Source organism: Schistocerca nitens, chromosome 5 (assembly GCF_023898315.1).
Source record: "Schistocerca nitens isolate TAMUIC-IGC-003100 chromosome 5, iqSchNite1.1, whole genome shotgun sequence".
In the NCBI taxonomy this organism is placed as follows: domain Eukaryota; kingdom Metazoa; phylum Arthropoda; class Insecta; order Orthoptera; family Acrididae; genus Schistocerca; species Schistocerca nitens.
This window is the reverse complement of record NC_064618.1, coordinates 848,394,672-848,421,500: the sequence shown is the minus strand read 5'-3', so window position 1 is coordinate 848,421,500 and position 26,829 is coordinate 848,394,672. Positions and strand designations below refer to the sequence as shown.

Here is a 26,829-nt window from a genome sequence, read left to right as displayed (position 1 = left end):
GTGGTAGCCTCTCGTGTTGCTTTTTATTGTTTTCAAAAACAGCCACATCAATCCTATCGCGCTTGGGCAGCTGAACTTCACGGCCTCAGTCGAAAGTGTCAATTTGTTACTGACATTCACAAAGAATCCTATGCCGATTCCATGGTACGGGATGCTATTATCCGGTCGGCACCCGACAAAGAAGTTCGGCAATGTGCCCTTCAGTTGACGAATCCGACTCTAGATGAAGTTCTCTCCATTGCACAGTCTTTTGAAATTTCTCGCGCCACTGGGGTGCAAATAGAGGCATGGGGTGATGTTGGGGAAATACAACCTCTGTGCGCTGTTGACGACGCATGCGGCACATCCCCGCCGGCCGACGTGGCCGCAGTCCGCTCCCACGCGCAGCCTCAGCCTAGCCGTAAACAACCCGCTAAGAAACTGCAGCGAAACCCCCGGCAACTTCCTTCACATCCGCGGTGTTTTACGAAACATTCACGCGAGGATTGTCCCCAACCTTGGGCTGTGTGTCACAATTGCAAAAAGAAAGGTCATGTGTCTTCCGTTTGCAAATCCGACCGCATACATGATGATGTTCATGAACATGACGCTGATTCTGATTCTGTGTTGTTTGTCAATTGCACTTTTTCTCTTTCAGGGAAGTTATTCCTCACTGTCCAAATACTTGGTCGAGATGTTTGCATGCAAGTGGATACCGGTTCTGCTGCCACTATAATTAATTCTCAGACGTATCTTCAGTTGGGTTCTCCACTCCTGTCACCTGTCACTCGGCAATTACGGACATACAATAAACAGAAGATTTCTCTCTTGGGACAGTTTAATGCTGAGGTATCTTACAAATCTGTCGTTCGCACTGATCCCATATTTGTGGTCGACCAGAGCAATGCAGAAAATCTTTTTGGTTTATATGCCTTTCGCGTTTTTGGGTTCTCCATAGATGACTCTGTCAAAATTGTCTCTGATGCTATTCCTTATGCTTAACTGGATTCCTTGTTGATGACATTTTCGTCCCTTTTTTCTCCTGGGTTAGGCCGTGCAAACGACTTTGAAGCTCATATCACGCTCAAACCCACTGCCCGGCCTAGGTTTTTTGGGGCTCGGCCCATTCCTGTGGCCCTTCGTGATCGGGCAAAACGGGAGTTGGATCGTCTCACTACTTCAGGGGTCTTGCTTCCTGTCACTTCCAGTGAGTGGTCCTCTCCTGTCGTTGTCGTTGCTAAGCCAAATGGTGATATTCGTCTCTGGCGATTTCAAAGCCACTGTAAATGCTCAATGCCTCATCGACACTTACCCTATGCCCCGTCCTGAAGAACTGTTCACTAAACTTGCTGGAGGCCAGTATTTTTCTAAAATTGACCTGTCAGAAGCTTATCGTCAACTTCCTCTCGACGCTGCTTCCCGGCAGTTTCTGGTCCATAACACACCTTTCGGCCTCTATCAATACCAATGCTTCCCTTCGGGGTTGCTAGCGCCCCTGCTCTCTTTCAGCGATTCTTGGAACAATTATTGCTCCCTGTCCCTGGGTGTATCAATTACATGGACGACATTGTTGCCACTGGCTCCACCACTGAAGAACATCTTCAAAATCTCCGCACACTTTTTCATGTCTTACAGACTGCCGGTCTTAAGTGTAATCTTCAGAAATCACAATTTTTTCAGGCATCTATGACGTACTTGGGGTTTCAACTCTCTCGGCATGGTATTCATCCACTTCAGCAAACTGTCGCTGCGATCGATGCCCTTCCTCGCCCTACGTCTGTTAAGGAACTGTAGGCCTTCTTGGGGAAAATAGCATACTATCACAAGTTTTTACCGTCTGTGGGTTTGGTGGCTCAGCCGTTGCATCGCCTGTTGCATAAAAACGTGCCTTTTCACTGGTCTGCGTCATGCGATGCGGCTTTCCAGAAACTGAAGTCTATGCTGAAACAGGCCCCGTGCCTGGCTACTTATTGACCTGGCCAACATCTTGTTCTTGCCACAGACGCCTCTCAATACGGGGTCGGTGCAGTCCTTGCGCACCGTTTTTCTGATGGTTCGGAACAACCCATTGCTTATGCCTCCAAAACGCTCACGGATGCCCAACAAAAGTATTCTCAAATTGAAAAAGAAGCTTTGGCCATTATTTATGCTCTTCATAAGTTTGGTGTTTTTCTCTATAGCTCAAAATTTCATCTTGTTACGGATCACAAACCACTTGTTTCCTTGTTTCATCCATCGTCACTTCCCGACAAGGCCGCACTCCACCTCCAGTGTTGGGCTCTTTACTTGTCTCGTTTCAATTATGAGATTCATTTCCGGCCAACGGCTCAACATGCAAATGCTGATGCTCTGTCTCACCTTCCCATGGGTCCTGATCAGGCATTCGATAGGGACGAACTTTTGTGTTTCCACCTGGATGTTGCCGAGCAGCGGGTTGTGGACGGGTTCCCCATCACTGGGGACAGGCTGGTGGCTGCTACGGGTTCTGACCCTACCCTCTCCCGGGTTTTACGCTGTATTCAGAAGGGTTGGCCAGATCGCCCGTCCACTAAGACTTCTGATCTGTTGCGGAACTACTACGCTTTGCGCTACCGCCTCACGGCTAGGGATGGTGTTATCCTCCTTTCCACTGACAATGCTTCGCCGCGTGTTGTGGTACCTGCGTCTTTGCGTGCTTCGGTCTTGCGCCTCCTTCACCAAGGGCACTGGGGTGTGTCTCGCACAAAATCTCTGGCGCGCCATCATGTGTACTGGCCTGGCATCGACTCTGAAATAGCACACATGGTCGCTGCCTGTGGCCCATGTGCGTCACAGGCCGCTGCCCCGAAGTCATCTTTGTCACCGTGACCTTCGCCTGAGAAGCCCTGGGAGCGCATTCATGATGACTTTGCGGGACCCTTTTTAGGTACTTATTGGCTCCTCGTAATTGACGCCTACTCTAACTTTCCTTTCATTGTCCATTGCACGTCGCCTACCACCGCGGCAACCACCGGTGCTCTCGCCCGCATTTTTTCTTTGAAAGGCCTCCCCTCTACTCTTGTTACTGATAATGGTCCGCAATTTGCTTCTTCCAAATTTGCGGATTTTTGTGCTTGTCACGGCGTTACGCATGTCACGGCCCCGCCGTTCCATCCACAATCCAACGGTGAGGCTGAACGACTGGTCCGCACATTTAAGGCTCAGATGCGGAAACTTCTGACTTCTTCTGTTGCTGATGATGTGCTTCTTCAGTTTCTGGCGTCTTACCGTTTCACCCCCATGGGCGACCACAGCCCGGCTGAGCTCTTACATGGCCGACAGCCCCGCACGCTACTTCATCTTCTGCGGCCTTCCACCTCACGGCTGCGGGTGCCTTCACTTGGCCGGTTCACCGCCGACGACCTCGTCTGGGTACGGGGATATGGCAGGCAGCCAAAATGGAGCCTGGGCCGCATCTTACGACACCGTGGCAGCCGCCTGTATGAAATCCAGACTGACACGGGTGTTGCAGTGCGTCATTCGGACCAGCTTTGGCCTCGTGTGCCGGCAACGCCTGTTCTGACTGCCGCTACACCACCTTCGGCTCTACCTGATGCTCGGGACCTTGGCATCTCTCAATACTCACAACGCAGCCCTCTCACCGTCATCGCGATGCCAGCACAAGAACGGACGCCACCAGGAGACGTGCCCATGCAGGAACCAGATGACCATCCTCTGTCAGAGCAAATCTACTCGCCTCCTCCTCCAACGGACGCCGATACATCGCCCATGTCTCCTGTCATATCAACTGGACTTGACGCAATGGGCAGATTGGTGCAGGGGGCCCCAGCAGATTCGACCCCTACGTCTCCTGTCATCTCGACCCGTTATCATCGGGGACACTTCCGTCCGTACGGGAAGCCTCCTCCTTGACACTTTACGGCAAGTCAAACAATGCCTATGGACGTTAGCCATCTCCAGGACACCTCCATCAAGACCAGTGCAGCAATTTCAAAGGGCGGGAAAAGTGTTGTGACTCGCCGATTATTCAAAGTGCCTCCGCGCAATTACGCGTGTCCTCTACGTGCAGCGCTGTCTGCCAGCCATGCAGCAGCTGCGCCACCTAAGCGGCCAGCCGAGCAGCGGCCGCTAGGCTGGGACTCAGTGCTTATTCAAATGCTAATGTGTACACATGTCTTGCTTGTCAACTTACTCTGTGACTTTTATGTGTTGTGTCGTTCTGAAATATATTTGTTAAACTTGACGTTATAACAGTATGATGGGAGTAAAATAGCAAATTAATCTTCCCCTACCCCTTTCCAATCAAGACAATTTTTCTGATACCTTGCTATGTCATAATAGGGGTAGCGAGAGACAGCACAATATAGTGGCACTGGACTAGACAGGTCATAATTGTGTTGGATGGAGACCACTTGCAACGCTGCCGGAATGTTCTCACATTTTACAACATGCTGTGGTCATTCAGTCAGTCTTTATTCAGTCTGATAAAGGATTTAGAAGCTTTCACTATCCTGAATGCTAGTTGATCCTTTCATGGTCATGGTCATGAGGGATCACAGCTGAAGTGTTCATGTTTTATTCATTTAAATCACATATTGTTAGCAAAGGATAAAGTCACAAGTGGGAACTGTTTCATAAGGGACTTAATCAGTGTTTTCTTGTTACAGTGTCACTACCTTATTCTGGTAAATACACAGTCAAGGCAAAAAATTCTGGAGGTGAGGCACAATGCATCGCAGACTTTGTTGTTTATCAGCCTGAACCAACTACTGAAGTGGTCAAAAATGTTATATTTGAAGACATCATTCAATCGGAAACACAGGTATGTACAAAATGTCAATTAGTTCTCCTATCTGAGAAATCAGAAAGATGAAGGATAACGCTTAATAAAGTGAACATCACCAGGAAGCAGCTGAAATATCAGGCATTAAAGAAACTAGTGGTTGTTTGATATAATTCTCACTGTATGCTTCAGTGATTTCATAATCGTAGTAATGAAATTATACTTCATTCTGATAAGAAATATTTCTACTTCATCTTTTATATCAGACTCTCAAAATACCAGCTCTCTCTCTGTTCACCTATTTTTGGCTTTTTCTCTCATATACACACTTATTTTAAAACAGTTCTTTACCGGCAGTTTTTAACAAGGCTGTCAAGACTGAGTGTGTATTATGTGTTGAAATGGCTTTCAGCAGTGTGCCAAATTCAATATAGAAGGTAGTTCATAAGTAGGCTTAGAAACACCACAGCACCTACTACCTATCTGACACAATCAGATAATGTTCTGTAAGCATTTAACAAGTTATTAAACACTTAAGATCAGTGATATAAGGATCCCAGGGACATAGTCTCATACAATTCCACAACAGCTGCATGCTGTGGCACAGTGCATGATTCAATACTGGCACTGAAAAAGAAGTGTCATCGCATGTTGAGCAAAAGCATAAGTTTGCTTTTTGAAAATACACTTCCCTTCCCCCAAACATAACTGCGAATCGATCTTAACTTTCTATAATAGTTTTAGGTAGAAAGTGACTGATCATCTCGCCTGCATTCCTACTTAAATAAGACTTACACATATTCAGTTCCTAAAAAAGAGAAATATTTCAAGAAATGCTATTGTTCAATAGATCCAGCTTCCTACCCCAGAAAATTCACATAACCGGCAATTTTGATTTTTTCAGTAAGTAATGAAAACTTCTCCTTTTCCAGAAACCTATCTTGACAGCTGATATTTAGCATTCTTCTTCAAATTTTAAGCATCAATTCACCCTGTAAAACCACGCCTTAAAGTCTCGACATGTCACATTGGGAACATTGTTTGTAAATACATCTTAGGCTGACAAAACCACATTGTGGATTAAAAACACTTGATACTGAATGTGTCTTTTCCATTTTGAAAGAGGAAGGAAAAGAAATTATGTACCTTGGCTGTAAAATGTATAGTACATGTTTGTAATTGTGACTGTTTATGAAATTATTGTTTTTTTTGACCACCCTGTGAGCAGGTGCATTATCATATTGGCACAAGATTCCACCCAGCCCTCCCCACAATTACATCTCATGCAATACACTCTTCATTGGTATGAATTCATGCTGAGCATAAACATTTGCTAATTTTATTTCCATTAGGTCACTGTCTCTGTCTTTTTTTAAAATTTCAGAACCTACCAAAGAATTTCTGTGCCTGATAAAACTCCTTCTTGAAATCGTAAAACAACTCAGATCATCCACATTTGAGCTTTGAATCACTGCAAATTTTGGGAGAGGGACAAATCTGCAAGTTAAAGTATTTTGGTTATTTTTATTGAATAATGTCCTTTGGAATAAAGTTCTGGAATGACTCATCTTCAAGAAAGAAAGTTTTCATTGCTCAAAATGCATGGTAAAAAAAAAAAAAAAAAAAAAAAAAAAAAAAGTGATGCTCACCCATGATCACCTTGTAGACATCTGTTTAAGAATTGCAGTATAGTAAGAAAAGTTCTGTCAGAATGTAATTACTTTAGGAATGAATGAGAACACTATTGCATGCAGACACTTGTGTTGCTGTATTGCTGCTTGAATGTACGGACACAGGTGTGTGCGTGTGCGTGTGCTTGTACGTGTTTGTGTGTGTGTGTGTGTGTGTGTACTCTAGTTCAACAAAGGATTTTTTCTGAAAGCCAGCAGATTACCATTCTCTTTTGTGTGTAACATGTGTGGTCTCTTTTACTCCTAAAGTATTTACATTCTGTGTTAGGAGTTAGTCAATTTTGACTACTGCTTCACAATATATGTATTCTCTTGTGATGTTCTTGTAAAGAGTCTACTACAGCCTGTTATCTTGTTACAAACAACCTCCACCAAATCTAGCATCACATCATTTGTCATTTGTACCTTTACTTTGCATTTAACGATCAGTCATGCTGGCAGTTTTCCATTTGGTACGGTTTTCCTGCGAAGAATCACATATTGGAGTAGTATCTTTCATGTGACAGAGCATCTAGCATTACTGTTATTCCTGCCTTTTCATTGTCAGAACTTCTTATAGATAACCTTCTTCTACCTCCTCTTCATTTGCCAGCATTGTATTTACACAAATCTTGGTTTGAAGAGAGTCCACTGAATGACCGGTGTGCATTTTTCATGTGTTTCCATTTGTTCACTGTCACTTCCAGCAAGTAGACAACTTAAATAACCCTGGGTACCTACACAGTGTGCTAATTGAGGAAAGTCTATGTCAGTATTTTTTTTTGATATGGTTATAATAGAGGGAAACATTCCACGTAGGAAAAATATATCTAAAAACAAAGATGATGTGACTTACCAAATGAAAGTGCTGGCAGGTCGACAGACACACAAACAAACACAAACATACACACAAAATTCAAGCTTTCGCAACAAACTGTTGCCTCATCAGGAAAGAGGGAAGGAGAGGGAAAGACGAAACGATGTGGGTTTTAAGGGAGAGGGTAAGGAGTCATTCCAATCCTGGGAGCGGAAAGACTTACCTTAGGGGGAAAAAAGGACGGGTATACATTCGCGCACACACACAAATATCCATCCACACATATACAGACACAAGCAGACATATTTAAAGACAAAGAGTTTGGGCAGAGATGTCAGTCGAGGCAGAAGTGCAGAGGCAAAGATGTTGTTGAATGACAGGTGAGGTATGAGTGGCAGCAACTTGAAATTAGCAGAGATTGAGGCCTGGTGGATAACGGGAAGAGAGGATATATTGAAGGGCAAGTTCCCATCTCCGGAGTTTGGATAGGTTGGTGTTAGTGGGAAGTATCCAGATAACCCGGACGGTGTAACACTGTGCCAAGATGTGCTGGCCGTGCACCAAGGCATGTTTAGCCACAGGGTGATCCTCATTACCAACAAACACTGTCTGCCTGTGTCCATTCATGTGAATGGACAGTTTGTTGCTGGTCATTCCCACATAGAATGCGTCACAGTGTAGGCAGGTCAGTTGGTAGATCACGTGAGTGCTTTCACACGTGGCTCTGCCTTTGATCGTGTACACCCTCCAGGTTACAGGACTGGAGTAGGTGGTGGTGGGAGGGTGCATGGGACAGGTTTTACACCGGGGGCAGTTACAAGGGTAGGAGCCAGAGGGTAGGGGTTAGGTTAGGTTAGGTTAGGTTAGGTTAGGTTAGGTTAGGTTAGGTTAGGGAAGGTTGTTTGGGGATTTCATAGGGATGAACTAAGAGGTTACGAAGGTTAGGTGGATGGCGGAAAGACACTCTTGGTGGAGTGGGGAGGATTTCATGAAGGATGGATCTCATTTCAGGGCAGGATTTGAGGAAGTCGTATCCCTGCTGGAGAGCCACATTCAGAATCTGATCCAGTCGCGGAAAGTATCCTGTCACAAGTGGGGCACTTTTGTGGTTCTTCTGTGGGAGGTTCTAGGTTTGAGAGGATGAGGAAGTGGCTCTGGTTATTTGCTTCTGTACCAGGTCGGGAGGGTAGTTGCGGGATGCGAAAGCTGTTGTCAGGTTGTTGGTGTAATGCTTCAGGGATTCCGGACTGGAGCAGATTCGTTTGCCACGAAGACCTAGGCTGTAGGGAAGGGACCGTTTGATGTGGAATGGGTGGCAGCTGTCGTAATGGAGGTACTGTTGCTTGTTGGTGCGTTTGATGTGGACGGACGTGTGAAGCTGGCCATTGGACAGGTGGAGGTCAACATCAAGGAAAGTGGCATGGGATTTGGAGTAGGACCAGGTGAATCTGATGGAACCAAAGGAGTTGAGGTTGGAGAGGAAATTCTGGAGTTCTTCTTCACTGTGAGTCCAGATCATGAAGATGTCATCAATAAATCTGTACCAAACTTTGGGTTGGCAGGCCTGGGTAACCAAGAAGGCTTCCTCTAAGCAACCCATGAATAGGTTGGCGTACGAAGGGGCCATCCTGGTACCCATGGCTGTTCCCTTTAATTGTTGGTATGTCTGGTCTTCAAAAGTGAAGAAGTTTCACCTGGTCCTACTCCAAATCCCATGCCACTTTCCTTGATGTTGACCTCCACCTGTCCAATGGCCAGCTTCACACGTCCGTCCACATCAAACCCACCAACAAGCAACAGTACCTCCATTACGACAGCTGCCACCCATTCCACATCAAACGGTCCCTTCCCTACAGCCTAGGTCTTCGTGGCAAACGAATCTGCTCCAGTCCGGAATCCCTGAAGCATTACACCAACAACCTGACAACAGCTTTCGCATCCCGCAACTACCCTCCCGACCTGGTACAGAAGCAAATAACCAGAGCCACTTCCTCATCCTCTCAAACCCAGAACCTCCCACAGAAGAACCACAAAAGTGCCCCACTTGTGACAGGATACTTTCCGGGACTGGATCAGACTCTGAATGTGCCTCTCCAGCAGGGATACCACTTCCTCAAATCCTGTCCTGAAATGAGATCCATCGTTCATGAAATCCTCCCCACTCCACCAAGAGTGTCTTTCCGCCGTCCACCCAACCTTCGTAACCTCTTAGTTCAACCCTATGAAATCCCCAAACCACCTTCCCTACCCTCTGGCTCCTACCCTTGTAACCGCCCCCGGTGTAAAACCTGCCCCATGCACCCTCCCACCACCACCTACTCCAGTCCTGTACCCCGGAAGGTGTACACGATCAAAGGCAGAGCCACGTGTGAAAGCACCCACGTGATCTACCAACTGACCTGCCTACACTGTGACACATTCTATGTGGGAATGACCAGCAACAAACTGTCCATTCGCATGAATGGACACAGGCAGACAGTGTTTGTTGGTAATAAGGATCACCCTGTGGCTAAACATGCCTTGGTGCACGGCCAGCACATCTTGGCACAGTGTTACACCGTCCGGGTTATCTGGATACTTCCCACTAACACCAACCTATCCAAACTCCGGAGATGGGAACTTGCCCTTCAATATATCCTCTCTTCCCGTTATCCACCAGGCCTCAATCTCTGCTAATTTCAAGTTGCCGCCTCTCATACCTCACCTGTCATTCAACAACATCTTTGCCTCTGCACTTCTGCCTCGACTGACATCTCTGCCCAAACTCTTTGTCTTTAAATATGTCTGCTTGTGTCTGTATATGTGTGGATGGATATGTGTGTGTGTGCGAGTGAATACCCGTCCTTTTTTCCCCCTAAGGTAAGTCTTTCCGCTCCCGGGATTGGAATTACTCCTTACTCTCTCCCTTAAAACCCACATCCTTTCGTCTTTCCCTCTCCTTCCCTCTTTCCTGATGAGGCAACAGTTTGTTGCGAAAGCTTGAATTTTGTGTGTATGTTTGTGTTTGTTTGTGTGTCTGTCGACCTGCCAGCACTTTCATTTGGTAAGTCACATCATCTTTGTTTTCAGTATTTTTTTTTTTTTTTTTTTTACATGTTTATGTGAATGGTACACTATTATATGTTTCTGGATAGATCATGAGGAGAGGAATTGTATTATGGAATAAAAAAATATAGGATGCCATTTAAAAATGCATACTACTGTTCATATCTTCACAACAAACAATTACAAGAAAGCAAACTTCACACACACCTTCACTATGTCTGGTACCTTCGGCCAGAATGCTGTCTTGTGGAGGGAGCAGAGATGGTTCTGGTATGTCAGTGCCATGCAGATGTTTTTTTATAGTACCAGGATTGTGAGGTATAGGGACTGGCAGAATCTGAAAAGGTGGAAGTCATTGTGAAAGGAGGGATGGGATCTGAAGAAAGGAATTTTAAGCAGCATTTGAGGAACAAGATGTGAGACTCGAATTTAGCTGGGGAAAAGAATACTTACCTGAAATTTTGCAGAAAGGTGAAACAGGGGTCCATTGTGACAATGGTGGCAGTGGGGAAACGAGAAATGATGTAGAAAATGGGCAAAGGAAGGCATTATATGATTGTGAGATGAGCTGGATAACAGAAAAAGACACATAAAAATGCACAAATACATAAACACCCACAAATACACATAAAGGAGCTCTGTCCGGAGCTGCCGGTGATAGCAATCATGTGTGCATGAGGTGTGCTTGTGTGTGTGTGTGTGTGTGTGTGTGTGTGTGTGCGCGCGCGCGGCTTATCTTTACTGTGAATAGCAATCTATCCTTTCATAATATTGTTGATATTTCAACTTGGACAGGCCATCATTTAAAGTTACAAGAAAGCCAATCTTGCTGGTTAGCAATCCTCAACAACATTTGCTTGATACATTTTTTATTTTGATTCTGGATAAAGAGTTATTGGGGGTTGCCAAGGCGGAGACACCTTGTATAACTGCATTTTAGAATCATATTCTCGTATAAAATTATGTGGAAAGTACTTTATGCCATCTTTGTCTCTTCTTTCCTTGAGAGTGCCTGACACAGAAAAATGTAACTAAGTGGTGTAGGCATGTGATGCTAAATCACATTACAACAAATTTTTATATGTTTTAAAAGTATTTTAACTTGCCTTACAACTTCCAGCCACAAAAATTGTTTACATTTAATTGTTTAATCACTGTGCATTTTGGTTCAAAGAACTTTGAATCCAAATTTAAATGTTGCTTTACGTATGTAGCACAATGCTGTTCACAAAAGTTGTTAACGGTTAAAAAAATGGTATGGTGTCAAATTCCCAAATATGTCTGCCCAACTGATGCGAGAAAGATTTTGACTTGTGCAGAAAAAATGGTATATTATATTCTGATCACATTAGTTTTGCTTCCATTTTGGTATTTGTAGTAACCAAGTAATTCACAGAACTGATCCAAGAAACACAAATATGACCAAACAATAACAGAATTAAGCCTCGTGACTCCACAAGTAACAAAACCAAACAATCATACAGATGGTGCAACATAAGTGATATGCAGAACAACTGATGTCAGTGGCGAAAGAACATAATTAGGGCGAGTCAGTGCTGCTCGGCACGTATATAGGTGCGAGTCGCCGGTAGACAGCACGACGGAGACCGTGCAGTGTGCACACTTCCTACAGGCAACTCCTAGTGGCTGGCCCACACTGATACAGTTGGTAGTCGATTTAAGTAGACACTTGCAGCGTCTCTAAACTTGGCACATTCTCACTCACATGCACTGGAACATAGTGGTGGAACACAAAGAGATATGGGCATGCCCGAGGGCAGTGGGCCGTGCGGTGCCGATGATAGTACTGGGGAGGAGAGTGCCACAACCATCTCTGCCCCATCGTCAACAAGCAGGTCCCAGTGCAGAGGAGATCGGGGGTTGGACCCACAGCGACAATGGCTAAGGCGATGATGTCGTGGGGGCCGGCTCGTGTGGCCCGACTTTAAAATAAGGCTGCAGCAGTGGACTGAAGGCTGGAGACAGACTGGTGCCCAGTGGGAAGCTGGAAACCCCAATGACTGGCTCGAGGCGGAGAGTGGTGGGGCGGGCTACGGTGACAGGGACCGCACCTGCGAACTGGTAGTTTCTCGCGATGAGCAGGGGCGCAACTGAACAGTGTGGCATGCCACCAGCCCGTTGGTTGTAAGGATCTCACAAAGATGGTGTCCCTGGCAGCAGACAACAGTGGCCAGTATCCACCTGGGCCAGCGACCAGAGCCTTATGCCCACACCGTTGATCCTGGCACAGAGCGGCCGTACAAACCCGACTGGCAGGTGTGGCACAGGTTGCAGAGGGTGGAGGAGTGTGCATGGCTGCCAGCCATGAAGCAACTCAACCAGGCTCCACTCCTCCATAGGTGTGATGTGATAGGTGCTCGGAAAACAGAGAAGGGTGTCGTCTGGTGAAGAATGCACAGCAAACTTCTTCATTTGGGACTTGAACATACACAGTAGTCTTTCCACCTCACCATGTGATTGAGGGTAGACTAGCAGAGTGGTAACATGATGAATGCTGTGATGGGAACAAAACAGTTGAAAGGTGTGAGAAACAAACTGGGGATGGGGGGGGGGGGGGGGGGCATTACTGGAAACTTAAGGTACAAGGCAAATAGAAAAAGCCCTCAGAAGCGTTCAAATTGTGACCCCACCCGATGCCACTGCGCACCGAAGAACGTAAGGAAACTAGGAAACAGCATCCACATCCAGAGCCAATAGGAATTCACGAAGGGACCCAAAAGGTCTACATGAATGCATTCCCAGAGCTGGACTTTAGAGGGCCAGGGGGACAGAGATGACTTGGGAGCTGACTGTTGTTGGGCATAATGCGCACAAGCCGTGACAAAACGGACAGTTTTGCCATCAATCCCTGGCCAAAAAACACGTATCCCAGCTAACAGTTTAGTGCTCGAAACCCCCCAATGGCCCTGGAGGAGACGGAATAGAACCTCACGCCATAATGTGGTGGGAATGACTACTCTGAGAGAGAGGTCTTCTGTGGACAACAGAAAAACACCATCAAAAACAGAAAGGCAATACCATAAGGAAAAATATTTGCATAGGAGGTTTGATGCCTGACCCAGTGGTTTATCTGGATAGGCCTCTTGGACAAACTGAACCAGCTGGCGGAGAACCAAGTTGGTGGCAACGTCAGCTGCTATGCACAAGCTCATAATTGGGAACCCCTCGACCGTGTCTGCTTTTCAGTAATAAGATGGAAGTAATTCTTCACAATCAAAGTTGGGATCAGGACCCACAGGAAGGTCGGACATTGCATTCACATTGACATGTTTAGATGTAGATAAAAAATGGATTTCATTGTTGTAGTGAGACAAGAACAGTAGCCAGTGCTGTAGGCAGTGTGCTGCCTTGTCAGGTAAGGAAGTATGAGGGCTAAACAAGGGAACCAAGGTTTTATGGTCAATAGTAAGGTGAAACTTGGTGTCATACAAAAATACATGAAATTTCTGGAGAAAATATACTATGGTGAGAGCCTCCTTTTCCACCTGAGAGTAATGCTGCTGGGCTGGAGTGAGAGATTTAAGAGACAAAAGCAACAGGTCATTCAGAGATGTCAGCATATCAGTGTGCTAGACCACACCAAGGCCGTACTGTGAGGCGTCAGTTGCTAAAACTGTGTACCAGTCCACAGAGGACGTAACTAAACAGGAGGCCAAGAGTAGTTTGGATTTCAACATTTGAAAAGCACATTCACAATCCAGGCTTCAGAAAACAGGTACATTCTTGTGTAGCAAAGCATGGAACATGTCAGTCAGTGTGGCCATCCCTAGGAGGAATTTATGATAGTAGTCTACCTTATCTTCCCTAGGACGGCCTGAAGCTCCTTTGTGGACAAGGTGTGAGGCATAGATATAACTTGTGAGACTTTGAAGCCCAAATAAACAATAGAATGTTGAAAAAAACTGAGATTTCATGAGGTTACACTGTAAGCCTGCGGACTGTAAGACAGAAAAAAAAGAGTACAAATTTTTCAAATGATCTACTGTGGACGAACCCATGGCAGCAGTATAATCCAGATAATTAATGCAACCGAGAACAGGCATAGTTAGTTACTCTAAAAATCATTGGAAAATAGCAGGGGCACTAGCTACACCAAAAGGAAGGCACAAATATTTATAGAGACCAAAAGAAGTATTTGAAACTAGAACTCACTGAGAATTTGTCCACAGAAACCTGCAGATACTCTTCAGACAAATCAATTTTAGAAAAGTATCAGCCACCCAATATTTTCACCAACAATTCCTCCTGTTGTGGGAGAGGATATCTATCCACAGTCGACTGTGCGTTGACAGTAGTACTGAAGTTGCGCAGAGGCAAAGCTTCCCTGATGGCTTCTGCATTACAACCAGCAGAGACGACCGTTCACTAGCCAGGAATAGGTCATGCATGACAATAAAGAGGCTGGACAATGGATTTCAAAGAAATATGAGCAGAAAAATTCAAAAAACATAATGTACCTTCCAGCAACAAGTCCAAAAACTCCTCACACAGTGTTTCAAATTGAGGATATGGTATGTGATCGGACACAATGTGAATTGCTTTGGTGAAAGAAAATCCAAATGACTGAAATGCATCCATCCTGAACAAGTTCTCAACACTCTCTTCAGCAACCACCAGAAATGTAATGGAACGAACCACTGACTTGTAAGAGGCAGACGCTGTAAATTCTCCCAACAGCACATTGTTCTGTTTGTTATAACTGACCAGCTTCCATGTGACTGGTGTCAATGGCAGTGAGCCTAAGCTTGTATAGGTTTGAGAACCCAATATCATAACTGCAGCACATGTGTTGACCTGTAACAGGAGCACTTTGCGGAAAATACTAAACTTGATAAACAACGTGGGAGAAGTCACAAGCATTGGAGTCACATAGTTTTCGTCCATGTCCATATCCCGAGCAACCCTCAGCAGTGACACATGGAGGCAATCTGGCCTTTGTTATGGCAAGCAGTACAAATATCTGAGTGCTTAGGGCACACCGAAAACAGAAAGAACAAGGTGGAAACAGAGAATATTGACAGTGGTGCTGTGGTGGTCATGGCTACTTGGGCCACCCTTAGTGTTCTCGGTGATGCGTCCAGATGTTCACCACCGCTAGGCCCAGATGTTTATCACCACCACTGCCACTTCCTCGTGCAAGCTATCTGCCATCCTAGTGGACACATGTTCTGATACTATTGCCGGATCGTCACATGCTTCAGTTTGGTCACGCGCTCCCTGAGAAACTACAAAAGATTGTGCTATTTGCAAAACTCCTGCCAATGGGGGTTTTCATAGAGTAAAGCCATGTGGTGCATTTCCTTGTCTGGAGCTAAACAGATAATTGTGCCATGCACCATGCACCATAAGAGTCATCATGGGCATCAGTAACAAATTGACACTTATGGTTGTGGTTGTAAAGTTTGGCTGCCCAGGCTCTGTATGACTGGTTTGGTTTGTTGCGGCATCAGTAGAATTCAACTCACATTACTATGACAGGGTGTTTGTTTCCAGTGGTAGTTGGACATAAACTGTGCATGTGATCAAAAGTAAGAGGTGCTTAGGAATAGTACTTTGTGCAAATTTGAGTTTGCTACAACAAATGCCAAAAAATGCTGTCTGAGTCTTTTTTTTTTTTTTTTAGCTTCCCAATCCTCAGCTGAATCATCATATCTATGTGATAATGGAAGCTGACAAAGTGGTTGCTGCCAAAATAAACTGTTCAGTCAGGGCCGGTAGCATGGTGTCCATAATGACTAAACCTTATGACACCATACTTAAAAACTCGACAATGCAGAAACCATTCCAAACTGGTCACCAGTCGTGTAATAAACAAGTAATACATGAAACCAGTCCAAGTAACACAAATATTGCTTTATTTATAAACCTATGAACAATAATGGATTTAAGCCTCACATGACTCCACAAGTGTCAAGACAAACGAATCATACTGAAGGTGCAACATAAGCGGTACGCAGAACAACTGACGTGAGCAGTACAAACTAAAAGAACATTGTGAGGGCGAGTCAGTGCTGCTGCGCACATATATAGGTGTGTGTTGCCTGTAGACAGTGCAGTGGAGACCATGCTGTGTGCACACTTCCCCAGGCGGCCTCTAGTGGTTGTCCTGCATTGATACGGTTGGCGGTTGATTTAAGTACACATGCACTGTGACACTGCACTCAGTGCACTCTCACACTCTCACTCACATGCATTAATAGCAGGATACAGCAGTAATACTCACCCTGTATGTTGTTGTTGTTGTTGTGAATCATTGTCTCACTGGTCACTATCATTCCTCTGGTGCATTCAAGGAGCAAATGGCATGGGTTGACATGTTAGTAGACTCTTCATGTTATTCAGTATAAAACAACCTACATGTAACACTATCCAACAGCTATCTTGTTGACATGTAAAGAATACACAGGATGCTCTTCAATTCTTGATATCAACATTTTAAGATTGGCATAGTCTGGGTTGTTGTTGTTGTTGTGGTCTTCAGTCCTGAGACTGGTTTGATACAGCTCTCGATGCTACTCTATCCTGTGCAAGCTTCTTCATCTCCCAGTACGTACTGCAGCCTACATCCTTCTGAATCTGCTTAGTGTATTCATCTCTTGGTCTCCCTCTACGATTTTTACCATCCATGCTGCCCTCCAATACTAAATTGGTGATCCCTCGATTTCTCAGAACATGTCCTACCAACCGATCCCTTCTTCTAGTCAAGTTGTGCCACAAGCTCCTCTTCTCCCCAATTCTATTCAATACCCCCTCATTACTTATGTGATATACCCATCTAATCTTCAACATTCTTCTGTAGCACCACATTTCAAAAGCTTCTATTCTCCTCTTCTCTAAACTATTTATCGTCCACGTTTCACTTCCATACATGGCTACACTCCATACAAATACTTTCAGAAACGGCTTCCTGACATTTAAATCTATACTCGATGTTAACAAATCTCTCTTCTTCACAAACACTTTCCTTGTCATTGCCAGTCTACATTTTATATCCTCTCTACTTCGACCGTCATCAGTTATTTTGCTCCCCAAATAGTAGAACTCCTTTACTACTTTAAGTGTGTCATTTCCTAATCTAATTCCCTCAGCATCACCTGACTTAATTCAACTACATTCCATTATCCTCGTTTTGCTTTTGTTGATGTTCATCTTATATCCTCCTTTCAAGACACTATCCATTCCGTTCAACTGCTCTGCCAAGTCCTTTGCTGTCTCTGACAGAATTACAATGTCATCGGCGAACCTCAAAGTTTTTATTTCTTCTCCGTGGATTTTAATACCTACTCCGAACTTTTCTTTTGTTTCCTTTATTGCTTGCTCAATATACAGATTGAATAACATCGGGGATGGGCTACAACCCTGTCTCACTCCCTTCCCAACCACTGCTTCCCTTTCATACCTCTCGACTCGTATGACTGCCATCTGGTTTCTGTACAAATTGTAAATAGCCTTTCGATCCCTGTATTTCACCCCTACCACCTTCAGAATTTGAAAGAGAGTATTCCAATCAACATTGTCAAAAGCTTTCTCTAAGTCAACTAATGCTAGAAACGTAGGTTTGCCTTTCCTTAATCTTTCTTCTAAGATAAGTCGTAGGGTCAGTATTGCCTCACGTCTGGGTATTTCTTGTAATTCAGTGAGATCACTGTACAAGTATACAAATCAACAGTGCTCACTTTTCTTTACAAAAAATATCTATTTTGTCGCACCTTTTATTTCATACAGATTAATGTTATAAGTAGGGCCCTGATTTTTAGACTTTTTGTAAAATAGATTTTAGCTCTTTCTTTTCTTGGAATAGCCCTTTTTAGGTTCAAACAATCCATTTTAGCCTTTTGGAGTCTTTTAATGAGAAATATAATGAACACTAATATTAACATAAGAAATTTTGTAATTTTGACACATTCTAGTTCTTTGTGAAAAATAAACATTTAACTATTTCTGAAATCAGCACTTGAGAAAACGCATAAACAATTGAGATATTTACCTGTGCTACTGTTATTTTCTCTTTTTTATACTATTTTAATGAAAACTCTTTCACTGAAAAGTTATTTTCATGTGTCACTTACATAAAAACGTACACTTGAGATGTGTATCTATTTATGACCACAAACTGAGGCCTAACTCTACATCTAACAAGAAATTTTGTAATACATTTTTGTATTGTGGTAAACAGTTAACTACATTTCTACGTTCTGTAAAGTGAAGCTTTTTCTATTATCTCTAAGTACACTTTTGTAGTTTTAGAAAGATCTTTCTATAGTACAAAAGTTCAGTGGTGTATATTTCATTTATACTATGGCTCGTTGTGCCCAATACAGTCCGCCTTTGAACTCACTTCCCCCAGCCCCCCTTCCCTCTGAATAATGGACACTTTCTTCATATCTGGGATTCCCCAGAAAAATATTTAGTAAATTAGTGATGCGTGCTGTACCCTCATTTAATATTCTCGCCATTGGACATCACGAAGGAAGCAGACAAACTGATGTGGGTAGCACAATGTGAGAGTGCGGAAATCTTCCATGGAGGGAGCACGTGACATGTATTATGGGCACATCCGCTGTTGTAGTGTTAACCTGTGGGTGGCAGTAGTCTGGGCAGACCAGAGCTTACTCTGAGTTCGACTACGATGGATCTCACCCAGGGTATCGTGCAATGTGTTGTGCCAAGTGATCAGCCATTAGCCATCTGTATCAGTTGCATCTTGATTTCTTCCATTGTTCATCTCTGTGTGGGTTTGGACTCTGTTTCCCATAGATCGACTTGCACAGTGAGTTTGTTTCCCTGTCATGAGGTTCTGTTCCCCATCTGTTATCAACCTACCATCGGCCTGTGAAGTATGTGCACTGACTGTGTAATGAAGCAGTGTTGTCACACCTGTGCAGATATTGAAATGGCAACAAAGCATGCTCTTGTGCATGTAATGCCCCTGTAATTTCTTTCCCCTTTTTCTAGTGTTTACTTGGACCACCATGGACCTGACATTTCTGCAATGCTGACATGAACAGTTGTGCACACAGGAGGAGCAGCAACAGCAGCATCAGCAGGTGCAGGTGCTAATAACCCAGAATATGAATTTCCTTCACACTGTTGCCTTGCTGGTGGGGGGTCAGGTGCCTGCTGTTCTGTTTTGTGTGCTGGTCTCTTGAGCCCTGATGCCATTTGCTGGTTTTGATGAGTCAGCAGAAAGGGTTGGAGAATTACCTGCATTGGTTCTTGCTGCACTACCAGGTGAGGTGTATCGTCAAGCCAGTGGATAATGCTGCCTTGTTGTTGTCAAGCAGCACAGGTGTATACGAAGTTGTCAAAAGCTTGAAACCTTCCACTGAGCCTGATAAAATTCCCTTTGATGAGCTTTTTGGATGCTTACACAGTAATTTTGATGTCAAACCCATGTGTTGGTGGTGCAGGTGCAGTGTAACCAGGACCTCAAGTGTCCTAGGAAATTGTTTGTAGTGTGAATTGCCGATTTGCAGGGCCTCTTGTGAAAGAGGCATTTCGAGTTTCCCAAATCTCATACCTCTTACGTAGACTTGCTGATTCAAGGCATGACTGTTAGGCTGGCTCCTGATCATGAGCTTCAGACTAGGGCGTTAAATTTGTCTGACTCTTCTTTATTCGACTTTGCACAAATTGCAGAATCAGATGAGCTTACAGCAGTGGTAACGGATATCCTTTCTAATAGCTAGCAGGTGACTCAGTTGTGTGTGGATGATAAACAGCCCCCAGTGCCCCACAGGATACCCCAGGTGGCCTTGCCTCCCACCAGGTTGTCGTGTGTTGCCTTGGTTGACAATTTCCAGTGCAGTGGCACCATACCACTGCTTGTCCCCACCCATGCTGAGCTTGGCGGATTCATGCCAGTCGCAGCATCATAATTTCAGCCATTCGTCTTTTTGGATCCTCAGGGTTGGTCTCCTTCTGCTCATTGGGCAAGCCAGTGGTTGTATCCTGATCATCATTTGATTCATTTTTCTTGCTACTGCCCACACATGGAGGTCATGTGTGTGCTTCCAGGTCATAGGTGAAGTCCTTTACTTTTCATGATTCGTTCTCCAGACTGCAGTCCTGCAGCCCACTGTTTGAGAGCACCTTGGGCCGAGCAGAAAATTTCAAGGCGCAGTTACTCTTAAGCTGTTGATGGTACCCAAATTTTGTCATCCCTGCCCCATGCCCTTTGCTATATGCTGAGTTGCAGCATTGGCAGGACCATTTCTCCTGTTTCATAGAGTCAGTGTGCCTCCCCGTTGGTGGTGATAGAGGAGCCCAATGACACCAAGTGTCACTGATATGTATGCCATTCCTCAGCAGGCAGAGTTGTTGAAGTTATTTGGGGTGGGGGGTGGTTTATGATGACAACTGGGTCACAGTCTAGACCCAGTAGAAGCATTTAAGAAACCTTCAGTTGGTTTCTGGCTATATATGGGGCAACGCCAGTCAAACATTCCCGATTTCGGTGTAGTGTATAAATTTATTTATTGTATCTTTTCATTAAATGTGCAAATTCACATTATTGATTATTCTTACTATTAGTTTAAAAAATGTATGTAAAAACCGTATTTTTTGGCAAAAGTCCTCTTCAGCCCCTATTTCTTCTGTGAAAGCCTATTTAGCCCCTTTTAGACATGTGAGTACAATTTAACCCTTTTTGAGGTCTGTAAGGTTAAAATCTTCAAATCCGGGCTGCAATTACAAGTAATGTTGTACAAACAGACAATTATAATAGTAACAAACACCAATGATGATGTTCTCATATCAGCAAATAATTTTTTGCTGCAATGTATACAGATGAAAGAAGTTTTTAGATTGTTTCTGTTTAAATATGATACATTATATCCATGTGTTATTATTATTGCAATTAGGTGCAGTTGGACCTATCAGTTCATGTGAAACTATTATGTTTCAACCTTCAGAGTATCCAAGTAGTTCTCATGTGTTCTCCATGGAAATAAGTTCACGGATATGTGAGTGGCTCGAAGATTTTTAAGTAATAGAATCCAGTATGTTGTCCTTGACAGCGATTATTCATAAGAGACAAAGGTATCCTCAGGAGTGCCCCAGGGAAGTGTGACAGGACTGCTATTGTCAATGTAATGAGCATGTGAGAACTGTGGCTGAGAAGGTGAATGGTAAACTTGAATTTATTGGGAGAATTTTAGGAAAGAGTGGTTCACCTGTAAAGGAGACAGCATATAGGATTCTGGTGCAACATATTCTTGACTGGGATCTGTAGCAGGTCAGATTGAAGAAAGACTTTGAAGCAATTCAGAATGGGCTGTAGATTTGTTATCGGTGGATTCAAACAACATGCAAGTGTTACGGAGATGCTTCAGGAACTCAAATGAGAACCCTTGGAGGGAAGGTGACATTCTTTTCAAGAAACACTATTGAGAAAACTTAGAGAACTGGCATTTGAAGCTGAGTGCCAAACGATTCTACTGCTGCCAACATACATTGCGTGTAAGGACCATGAAGATAAGATTCGAGGAATTAGTGTTCATATGGAGGCATACAGACAGTCGTTTCTCCCTCGCTCTATTTGCAAGCGGAACAGGAAAGGAAATGAGTAGTAGTGCAATGCACCATATGGTGGCTTGCGGAGTTTCTACGTAGATATAGATACTTTTTCTTTCTTCAGTCCACTTTATCCCTGATTTGGTGGTGACTTCATACTCTGGCAGTACTTTCCATGTACTAATTTTTTGTTTGTAAAGGATTTTATTGAAAATGTTTGGTGGACTGATATGAGCCTTTTCTAAATAACGTTTGACCTGCTGGTTCCAAGGCATGGTTCCAAGTTGTTCTGTGCATGTCATAATTTTGTGAGTGAGCATTGTTACTGGTAGTCTGTGGATATGCTCATAAAATCTAAATATTTCTTTTTCCGATTCTGTCATGAAATTCAAAAATTTATAGATTATTTTTTGGATTGCAGATTGTATCCATCTTGTTCTGTTGGGACCAAGTCTCTTTCATAGAACTTGACATTCTTCTTTTAGGATATCTGCCAGAGCACCATTTCTGTGGAGTTTAAGCATTTTGCTAGTGTAAAAGACTTCAGGCTTGATAACTGTGTTATAGTCCCTGATTTTTCTGTTTATGGGCGTACATTTTTTCTCACGGATTTTACGTTAAGCTCTTCGAAGGTTTTGCATCCAAAGTTGCTGCGCCTCTTTCTCTCCTTCTGTAGGTTCAAGGATTTTGAGTAAATACCTGTAGTATGGAACTGTCTCGATTTGTCCATAATTTGTGATCACTTTTTGGTTAGGATGTTTTGAGCAGATGCAGTTGGTTTTTTGGAAGGATATTTGTAGTCCAACTCTTTCAGCACATGCCTTAAGAGCCTCTGTCTGTTTAATTGTTGTCATCTCATTGTCTGCTAATGCTGCCAAATTATCTGCTGAAGATAGGTAAGAAATTTATATGTAATATTAAGAGACTAATATCCTTTAAGCCATGCCTCTTCATTCATTGACCCATTGAAAGAAATGATAAATGTTCAGATGAACCGTGAGTCATAACTATATTATGATAAGGCCATTGCTATGTTAACAAAGACCAAAAACACTGTTGACAATGTGCTGTTTGTGCGGGTGTGTCTAGAATTCTGAAGTCAGATGGACAGAAATATTTGGAAAGACAAGTCCAAATTATGCTCCTAAAATCTTATTTTTTATAGACAGCTTTGTCTTAGTTATTTTAAAGCTTTATAAGTTACTTGTGCTGCACCTGAAGATGTGTCATCAGAGCTCAAAATATATAGTGATTATGTAAATAAACCAAAATGAAATTCATGACTTCCAAGTTCTCAAGTGAATTAAAATACATTTACAACGTTTGAAAGCACAATACTGATAAACTGAAAAAAAGCAGTATGCCACTTGTTATTTTTCACATTCAGATGTATATAAATTTACATGTTTTTATTAAATATGAACATTGTTATCTAATCATGTCTGTTTTTTCTTTCTTTTTTTTATTTTTACTGAATTAGAAGCAGACACATCTGCAGTCTTCCACAAGCAAAGTCATATCAGAGAATGTAACTCCAGTCCAGCAAATAAAGAGACTAGTTGATACATCTTCTGGCTTAGTGCCAGGGACACAGTCTTTTGTTTCAGAATCTCTGTCATTAACAGAGCATAAAATGAGTGAAAAACATGTTTCTGTAAAAATTGATCGTTCATCTTCACCATCGTTTCAGAAAGTTTCCTTGGAGGAAACAAAAACAACTACTGCACCTGTAGAAACCCCTATTTCTGTCACAGTAGTAGATGGAAAATCAGATCAACATGTACCTGGAACCACTCATGAGTATACAGTGCCCATTACTCTTGAAGAAAAATCACGTGTTCCTCCTGCAACTATCCCAGAAAAGAAAGGGGGTGCCTTTGCTTGTGCTGAGGATAAGCCAAAGTCCACCCTTGAAAAAGTCACTGAGGAGCCTGTGCAACCTCAGTCAACAAAAAAGCCTGAATCAGAAAAATTTATGGGAACTGAGACAACTGTTTCTTCAACCGAGATAGAAAAATCTGTAAGTGTGACTGAAACTGCTTTGACTGAGAAGAAAACAGAAGAAACAGGCATAGAAGATGCTCCTATAAGCAAGAAAAGTGCATTTGACTTTTTTGTTGCCAAACTGAAGGACAATGAAGAACAGCCTATAAAACCAAAACAGCCAGCAAAAGAGGATGAACTACCAACAAGGGGTACTGTAAAGGATGCAGTAAAATCATTTTCTGACTTAGAGAAGAAAGAGGAGGCCTATTCTGTTCCAATTAAGGAAGTGACTGATAAGCAGAAGTTCACAGAAAGTCAGATTCAGCATATAGAACTGCCAACATCAACATACGAGTCACTAAAAAAATCCCAATTTCAGTCGGAGAAAATGGTAAGCTCTACATTTTCTGTGAAACATATTACATCATCTGATAGTTTTGATCTAATACCTGAGCCACCACCTGAAATAGGATACATCCCGAAGACAGAGACATCTAAAAAAGCCAAAGAAGATGTGACAACAAGAGTAAGGAAGTTGGAAGAAGGCCACAGAATCCTTTCTGATGTAGAGATCCCAGCAGGTGGTGTAAAAATATTCCCAACCCCAAGTAAAGAGAGTGAGAGGAAAGAACAAGAAATTCAAGCCACAAAGCCTGCACCTTCATGGCCACCAGCTGAACATGAAAAGATTACTAGCGACCAGAAGAAATCTACTATGAAGGAAGTTCAGGAAGAGGTCTGTGTTCAGAAAAAAGTTGTCAAGCCAGGTCTTGTGGATTCATCTCAGCCATCCAGAAAGCAGGAGCCAAAGAAGGAAATACCCAGTTCACAACCTCATGTTACTATTTCACCATGGATATCGAGAAAAACATCAGAGCTCCCACAGTCTGAGGTTTTGCCATCTGCCCACTTGTCTTCTGTTCCAAAATATGAATCTTCCCTTACTAAAATTTCGAGTTCTGAAAGTACACAGAAGATATCATCATTAATAACAGAAAATATCCTACCAACTGCAAGGCCTGTGAGCCCAAAACCATCAGCAGAAGGAATTGCCATGGAGAAGTTGTGGACACCACATAAACAACCAGAGCCTGACACTATTATTATCAGACCATCCTCAGCTGGACCTCATCTGGCTGAAAGAGCCACCTCGCCCAAACCATCAATGGAAGGATTAGCAATGGACAAATTATGGGCCCACAAACATCCTGATGCAGCTCTAAAAAAGTCATGGCCTCCACCACCAACCACAGAGGAAAAACCTATAATTCCTTGGGTTTCGAAATGTAGTACTGAGAAGCAATGGCCTCCTCCACAAACTACTATGGTTTCTGAAAAAGTGGAGACAAAAACTCAAAAAACAGAATCAAGTGAGTGCAAAATTATAAGTTCAAAACGACCTGTTATGACAGCACCAGCCAAACAACAACCTACAGAAGATATAGTTAAAACAACCAAGGATATTTACACCAAAAGTGCATTTCAGCCAGTTCAAACACCAGACTATGTGAAACATTATATTGCTGAGACAAAGGTTCACCACTCATCAGCTATGGATAAAAGTGAAACTCATGTAAGAGATGTCACAAAAATTGATGTTAAATCAGAACAGAAAGAAGAAGTGACTAAATATGCAACTGGGTTACAATCTGATACTAAAACACAGAAGGAACCATCCCCACCAGTAGTTGAAGAAAACATTCTGAAACCATCTGAAGTAAAAAAAACTTGGCCCCCTGGTTTCAAAGAAGATTTTGAAATGAAAGCTCCTCCTAAAAGAAAATCTGTACCAAACAAAGAAGTATCAAGACCAACATCGATGCATGACACTGCTGTTGAACCATTACTCGAACCTGGACCTCCACCTGAAATTGGATTTGCCCGTCCACCTCCACTGGAAAGAAGACAGTCATATGTAGAAACAATTGAAAAGGATTTGGAAAAAGATCTAGAAAAAGAGCCTACTAGACATCTTGCTGGTGCTGTGAGAACAATTCCACCTCCTCCTCAGAAAGAAAGATCACTCCCTCCACAGTTACATCCAAAACAAAAAGTAGATACACAACCAGATACTTCAAAAATTTCTATATTGTCTACAGACAAATGTAAATTTACTGCTGAGTCTAAAACGTTTGAGAGGTTTCCAGATCTTGAACCATTTCCATTTAAACCTGATGCGCCAAAACCAAAACAAAAGCTTCCACCACCACCAAAACCTTCTAAATTTGTGAAAGGTGAATTTGGAGGAAGTGATTATGAGAGTGATTTTGAGTCTACACACATTCCCCCAAAATGGCGCCCATACGAGAGTGACACAGAGGATATTCAATATCGTAGGGTCAAGCCACCAGTGATCTCATCGCTCCCAAAGAGACCAAAGTCAACTGAACCTGAACCACCTCCTCCATCAAAATTTGATAAACCACCACAATTTCAAGGACCACCTAGACCTGATGTAAAAGTTATCAGGGACACGAAAATAGAAAGTGTTAGCAAAACAGAATCAAAAATTGAAACTAAAATTGAGAAACAAAGTAAAATTTTTTCTGCAGAAACAAGAAAGATTTCCCCTCCACCTCTGAGACAAGGGTCCCCACCAGTCTTTGTTCAAGCAGTTCCTCCTCCAGAACACCAAGAAATGAAACCTACTGTTGATTCCAAGAAACCTGAACAAAAACCTGACTCCCCAAAATCAAAAACTAAAATGATACGCACAGAATTCAGAGAGAGTGGGTACATGGCTGACACAGATGAGCCAAGACAGTTGAATCAAATTTCTCAAAAGTCCAGTAGTATGAAACAGGAAGAATTCAGTAAAACAAGTATTTCGCAAACAACTTTAATAACAGAGAAAATATCAGTTCAGAACAAACAACTGTTGCAACAACAAAAACTTCTCTCTTCAGAAAAACCAAGTCATCTAAGACATCATTCTTCTGTAAGAGCCCATCACAGACATTCAGAGCATAAGGCTGAGAAGAAAACAACAACAGATACATCTTCCAAGCAAGATAAGGTGTGATGTGTGTTTAATA

At 43.1% G+C, this 26,829-nt stretch overlaps 1 protein-coding gene across 1 annotated transcript in view; it reads left to right on the top strand.

The window, feature by feature from the left end:
• Positions 1–26,829, top strand: part of LOC126259316 (titin homolog) — a 951,541-nt gene that overhangs the window by 884,643 nt on the left and 40,069 nt on the right. The window contains exons 43-44 of the mRNA XM_049955994.1: positions 4,626–4,780; positions 23,289–26,810. Of these exons, the coding sequence (XP_049811951.1) occupies positions 4,626–4,780; positions 23,289–26,810 (3,677 nt within the window). The remainder of the gene's footprint in view (positions 1–4,625; positions 4,781–23,288; positions 26,811–26,829) is intronic.